General features: G+C 38.2%; 1 protein-coding gene across 1 annotated transcript; it reads right to left on the bottom strand.

Moving 5' to 3' along the window:
• Positions 1 to 4,499: 4,499 nt before the first annotated feature.
• On the bottom strand, positions 4,500 to 5,656 carry LOC126204099 (uncharacterized). Its single transcript, XM_049938516.1, has 4 exons — positions 5,548 to 5,656; positions 5,376 to 5,461; positions 5,095 to 5,325; positions 4,500 to 5,006 (listed from the first exon to the last, which is right to left on the bottom strand). The coding sequence occupies exons 1-4, from the start codon at positions 5,654 to 5,656 to the stop codon at positions 4,500 to 4,502; spliced, it is 933 nt and encodes a 310-aa protein (XP_049794473.1).
• Between the last annotated feature and the right edge of the window lie 1,317 nt (positions 5,657 to 6,973).

Raw genomic sequence — 6,973 nt, 5'->3', positions numbered from 1 at the left:
TATTCCTAGTGGTGAGACTTCATATTTTGTACCCAAATGGTATTGGTGTACCTCTTATGAATTGCTTGCAACCATGGCAGCCACAATATTTAACGACACATTCGTCATATGCCAGATGCTCTTCAGGTACAAATTTATCTACATCACACTTCTTTAGCATTTCTGTAACTGGACAGATTTTCCAAGCTTTATCATTAGCATCAATTTAGGTGTTATCACCACAGTGCATAAATTGACAGATTTGTAGAAATCTATCCCACCACATGTAGTTATACATAGCTTGATTCTTCATGTCATCATTATTACCCCAGTAATTTCTTTCAGATGCCAAAATATTGTACCCACTAACAGACAAAATACCAATAAAACATTCAATCTCATCAGCTGTCGCATTTGGATCTGGACAGTTAATAAACATTGCATAACATCTTGTTTCATAAACTAAATGCTCAATTATCTCCTTCTCTATAAACCTTTAAAAAATCTCAAAAGGAGACAGATGTTTATACAGGGTGTTTCTGTAAGAGCAAGCAGAAAGTAACAGGACATAGAGAATGCCCCACTGAACAATTTGAGGTAGGGGCAGAGAAGCCAGCTAAAGGAGGTATGGAATTAAACTTGTCTAACATTACTGTTTTCCTGTTTATTTACAACTAACATGCATACAAGTGTATACATACTGTGCTGTTCATTTATATGTAGATTCTTCATTTCCTGCAAGGAAACATGGAGGACAAGGCTGTACAGGGTACGATTTCCTAACATGCATCACCTGTCATGATGAGTGTTCATTTCTCTCGATGGACGAATGCAAGACTGGTTCATTGGAAAGAAGAAACTTGAGGACTGATTTTGAAGAGGAGGTGCTGAAATGTGTTAAAACAGGCCCTACAACAAGTACTCATCATATTGCACGTGAAAAGGGCGCTGGGCATACTAGTGTGTGGTGAGTACTCCACAAACAACAATTACACCCACAGCAAGTCCGTTGAATGTTTGTGACTGACTTTGCACCAATGGTCGCTTTGTGTCAGTGGTTGCTCCAACAATGGATTGATCAACCATATTTCCTCCAAGTCACGCTGTTTAGTGACGAGGCCTCATTTGATCATGATGGTATTGCGAACAGCAGGAATAGCCATGTGTAGGATGAGGAAAACCTCCACACTGTGGTAGAGTTACACCGTCAAGTAAGTTTTGCTGTGAACATGTGGGCTGGCATTGTAGGTGACAATCTCATTGGGCCATAGCTTCTACCTGGCCATCTGAATGGCCACCAGTACTTGACGTTCGTGCAAAGGGTTCTGTCTGAGTTGTTGGAGAACGTTCCCTTTGCTGTTCGTGAGAGGATGTGGATACAACATGATGGTGCACCACCTCACTTCAGCGTGGATGTCCACAACCACCCCAATGCTGTATTTCCTTGTCACTTGATTGGAAGGGGAGATCCTATTCCATGGCCTTCAAGGTCATCTGACACGGATTGCCTTGATTGTTTCCTGTGGGGGTACGTAAAGTTACTTGTGTATGAGAACCCAGTGGATAGAGAGATGGAATTGGTTTCCAGAATTGTAGCTGCCTGTGATGTGGTTCGAAACAAACCAGGAAAATTATCAATATACCGTAACAAACCAGGAATATTTGTCAGGGTACGTCAGAATCTTGTTTGCCGATGTCATGCTTGCATTGAGGTTGATGACCATCAGTTTCAGCACATTTTGTAAGATACAGTACAAATGGTATGTTCATAGTGTCAATGATGATATTTGCAGTTAACTGTAACTAATGTGAATAAAAAAGTACACAGTAATGTGATTTTATTCCTATTATCTCCTTAAGCTGGCTTCTCCGACCCCAGGTTCCCTACCTCAAATTGTTCAGTGGAGCATCCTCTACATCCTGTTAAATTTTTGCACACTCTTACAGAAATACTCTGTGTAGAGTAATCAGCTTCAGGAAATTAAGTATAGGATTCAGTGTGAAAAACTGCTTAGTTTATCCACTGTGATGGATCTGCTTCGAGTATGAAGGGGTTGGTATAGCACAATCATTGGTTGAAAGTAGAATCGAATGTGAAGCTGGATCAGGCAAAGCTGAAGGTCCTGCCAATTAAGTAGCTGTGTCATAATCGATGACCATTCTTTAATTATTGGGAAGTCCAACTTCTGCATTAGCCCTGAACTCCTGAGATGATAAATTATCAGGAGGCCTGTAATGACATATGTTGTGGTAAGTTATATGTAAAATGTTAATTGCAAAATTGTGAATTATATGGGAAATAACATATTTACCCACCCTCTATTTCATCTCCTGAATCCTCATCTGTTTCTACAATGATATCTGGAAATTCCATGAAAGTACATCCAGTCATATCCTCAACTAGTAATACATCTAAGGCTTCAGCAAGTGAAAATCCTGGCCTAAAGTATAAGAAGGACACGAAAAATAATACCAGTAGTGCAAACGCCTAGCGTTGCCATATGGCAACAGCAACGTTCGAACTTAGATATGCTGGTCATTATTTACTCAAAATACTAAATATTATAATATCAGTGTTCAGCAGTGCATCTGTAACACTACCACATAATACGTTTCCAAAAAATTAATTTTATGTGCTCAGTAATAAACTTACTCCAAGCCCACACTCATGTTTTATTACAGCATCTGTCAACAATCTTGTTACTTTGATAACAGCACAGCTACAGATAGACGGAAACCAATAATTACTGTATTGTTGAGTGCAGCATTCCTCTCTGAATTGAACGAAATGCTTCCCAACATTGTAGCTTGAAATTTGAATATACAGTAAAATATTTAGTTGAGCCCTGCGCACTGTTGCCATATAGCGACATGAGACGTTAATGGGTTAATAACCATACATAATATTACATACTATCTTCATGCTGGCAGTTTAAGTATCAAGGAAAAGCTGCTTGATATTATACACAACAGTGACACATGCCCTTCACCATGTGAGGCTCCAGAGTAGTTAGCACATTGGTCTAGCATTAGGGAGGATGACAGCATCTGGCCATCCTGATGTAAGTTTTTCATGATTCCCTTAAATCACTTCAGGCAAATGCCGGTATGGTTCCTTAAAACAATGTGAGTTTGTGCTCCATGTCTAACAGGCTCAATGTCAACAAACCGTTAAATTCTAATCTTTCTTCCTCGCACATCACCTTCATATCACACACTTAAGGACTTATAATAATTCCCACATGACCACACCTTTGAGTATTTATTCCCATGTACCCTCTTCATTATCCCTCTTTACTAATCACCTTTATATATTCCTATCCATAAAGGTCAGCATTCTGTAAGAATAATGATACTGTTTACCCATAATCAACTTATTTAAGCATTCCTATTAACTCCTTTCTTAAAATAAATACACTATAAGCAACATCCACCACACACAGAGACATTCAGTCACATCTGTTAGCAGGCCCGCTGCTTGCCCCATGGCGTCCCAGTGCAAACCTGATTTTGCCGCCCCCTTATAAAACTTTTTTTTTTTTACACACTCGTATTAAAGACTTGTCATCGATATTTTCGGGATATAGAATTTTTTTAATACTAATTTTTACAAAAAGAAATTCCATTTACATACTAAATCACTAGCTATTACATATAAATGAGAATCACTGATGGCAACTCCAAGAATACTTTAATTCTAGCTTGTTTTCTGACTTGAGTGAAAGTTTTCTTTGACACTTTCATATACTCACACCAATTGAACTTTTCTTACTTTCATAATTGCGTAATCTTCTGTTATCGTGCTAGTATCTTAACTGTCTATGATCTTGTGTTCTATTGAAATAATAGCAAAACTTGTAAGTCTCTGTTGATGCATTGTTGGCCTTAGATAATTTTATGATTTTTAATTTCGAAAATAGTGTTTCACCTGATGCAACTGTGACTGGTAGAGTAAGAAATATTCTTAGCGATATTGCTGTGTTGGTGAAAGTTGATATTAAATCACTTTTGAAAAGACATTGACGAATCGTGTATGGACCATTTTATAATGTCAAGTTTAACAAATATATTTCAGAACGACACAACACATATAAGTCACAGAGTAAGTTGACAAGCAAGACATGTGTACACGTTAGCATTCGAATGAGCACTGAGTCCCAGTCTGGCGGCCGCTGCTCGGTTGGCCGCTTAGGTGGCGCAGCTGCTGCATGGCTGGCAGACAGCGCCGCACGTAGAGGACGCGCGTAATTGCACGGTGGCGCTTTGAATGATCGGCGAGTCACAACAGACCACGAGAGAGATTTTCCTGGAAATGCAACCTTAATGCATTAATTTTGTTGTAAAACGTCATGTCGGTTTCATTCCTTGAATTGTCTTTAAAAGTTTCATATGAAAATCTTTACAATGTTTCATCAATTCGTCATTAGGGTAACTAAATAATGTACTACTGAAAAAAACCAAAACTGTTGTCTACATTTTTTAACTCTTCGTTCTGTACATTAAGGAAATTAATGTCTCATCTAGAATTCAGAAAAAAATTCTACTTTGAAATTCATTTTGGGGTCCAACCAAAATTCATCACAATGTTCATACTGAAACTGAGTCGTTTTTCTTCTTGGGGGACGTATATTTACTGGAGGGAAACCTGTTTCAGCATGTAGTTTGTTTGCCACATTGGTAGCTTCTTTGAAAACTATTTCAAAGTTTCCATCTGTGCGATATTGTGTGAATATGTGTATCAAGCTCATTAACAAATTGATGCATATCTGAGTATTAATAGTCAGGTTTTGTGTCATTGTACTTAAAAAAGTAATTTCGCTCAAAACATTGTACCAGATTATGACAGAATAAATGAATTTATAAGTTAGAAATTTTAAAGCGAGTGACTTCACTTTGAGAGCGGTGGTGCAATCCAAAGTAGAAGAAGCTTCTGATATTTCCCACAGAGCATCAAATATGTCTTCTATGTAGGACTGTGAGGGTTTTATTGCTTCAATTCTGCTAGACCATCTCGTAGCACTTAAAAGCTTTTAGCTTTAGTTCTGTTATATGTCTGCAAATGACTGACCACCTGATTGTTGGTGATGAAAAGAAGACGTAAATTTCTGGAATTACATCAATGAAACTCATGGTCTCGTGAGAAATATTTGCAGCATCCTTTACCACTAAGTTTAAGCTGTGAGATGAATATGGGACGTAAAATCCATTATTGATATCCAAAATTCTTCTCCGCAGTCCATTATGTTTTCCACACTTGTCAGAGCCATTATCATAAACTTGTCTGTGAAAATTTTGAATGTCCAGGTTAAATTCAGAAAATAAATTCAAAACTAAATTTAACAAACCCTTAGCAGTTGAATGATAATTTGGCAGAAAACAATGAAAAGTTAATATACCTCCACTTGTTTGTCAATGTGATTTAGATAAACATGCCTAAATAGTACTGTTATTTGTTCAGTATGGTTTGCATCTGGTATGCAGTCTAATATGATGGCATTTTTTTTAGCATTGTGTCTAGTAAATCAATAATATCATTTTGTATGTGATCTCCCAAATAATGGGCCATACCCATCCGACTTGAGTCAGATTTTGATTCAGTTCTGCAAATATGTTCCCACATAACTGAATCAAAAGTTGCCAGCATCTTTATAGCTTTTAAAAAAATTTCCAAAATCATGTTCTGCAGAACTGAATCAAAATCTGACTCAAGTCATACAGGTATGGCCCACTATTTGGGAGATCACATTCAAAATGATATTATTGATTTACTACCCTTATAATTCTTACTACCCTAATCATTCGTCCCTCCCCCCCATGAACCATGGACCTTGCCGTTGGTGGGGAGGCTTGCGTGCCTCAACGATACAGATAGCCGTACCGTAGGTGCAACCACAACGGAGGGGTATCTGTTGAGAGGCGAGACAAATGTGTGGTTCCTGAAGAGGGGCAGCAGCCTTTTCAGTAGTTGCAGGGGCAACAGTCTGGATGATTGACAGATGTGGCCTTGTAACACTAACCAAAATGGCCTTGCTGTCCTGGTACTGTGAACCGCTGAAAGCAAGGGGAAACTACAGCCGTAATTTTTCCCGAGGACATGCAGCTTTACTGTATGATTAAATGATGATGGTGTCCTCTTGGGTAAAATATTCCGGAGGTAAAATAGTCCTCCATTCAGATCTCCGGGCGGGGACTACTCAAGAGGACATCATTATCAGGAGAAAGAAAACTGGCATTCTACGGATCGGAGCGTGGAATGTCAGATCCCTTAATCGGGCAGGTAGGTTAGAAAATTTAAAAAGGGAAATGGATAGGTTAAAGTTAGATATAATGGGAATTACTGAAGTTCGATGGCAGGAGGAACAAGACTTTTGGTCAGGTGAATGCAGGGTTATAAATACAAAATCAAATAGGGGTAATGCAGGAATAGGTTTAATAATGAATAAAAAAAATTGGAGTACGGGTAAGCTACTACAAATAGCACAGTGAACGCATTATTGTGGCCAAGATAGACACGAAGCCCACGCCTACTACAGTAATACAAGTTTATATGCCAACTAGCTCTGCAGATGATGAAGAAATTGATGAAATGTATGATGAGATAAAAGAAATTGTTCAGGTAGTGAAGGGAGACAAAAATTTAATACTCTTGGGTGACTGGAATTCGACAGTAGGAAATGGAAGAGAAGGAAACGTAGTAGGTGAATATGGATTGGGGCTAAGAAATGAAAGAGGAAGCCGCCTGGTAGAATTTTGCACAGAGCATAACTTAATCATAGCTAACACTTGGTTTAAGAATCATGAAAGAAGGTTGTATACATGGAAGAACCCTGGAGATACTAAAAGATATCAGATAGATTATATAATGGTAAGACAGAGATTTAGGAACCAGGTTTTAAATTGTAAGACATTTCCAGTGGTAGATGTGGACTCTGACCACAATCTATTGGTTATGAACTGTAGATTAAAACTGAAGAAACTGCTAAAAGGTGGGAAT

This window comes from Schistocerca nitens, chromosome 9 (genome assembly GCF_023898315.1).
Source record: "Schistocerca nitens isolate TAMUIC-IGC-003100 chromosome 9, iqSchNite1.1, whole genome shotgun sequence".
NCBI lineage: Eukaryota > Metazoa > Arthropoda > Insecta > Orthoptera > Acrididae > Schistocerca > Schistocerca nitens.
The sequence above is the reverse complement of the archived record's forward strand: the minus strand, read 5'-3'. Positions and strand labels throughout refer to the sequence as shown.

Bases quoted from the DNA above. Each gene is read 5' to 3' on its own strand.
- LOC126204099 (XM_049938516.1), bottom strand. From the start codon at position 5,656: ATGATTTTGGAAATTTTTTTAAAAGCTATAAAGATGCTGGCAACTTTT. The intron at 5,462-5,547 runs GTATGGCCCATT...CCATCATATTAG, and splicing joins ATCTGACTCAAGTCGGATGG to ACTGCATACCAGATGCAAAC. The intron at 5,007-5,094 runs GTAATTCCAGAA...TAAAGCTAAAAG, and splicing joins AGACCATGAGTTTCATTGAT to CTTTTAAGTGCTACGAGATG.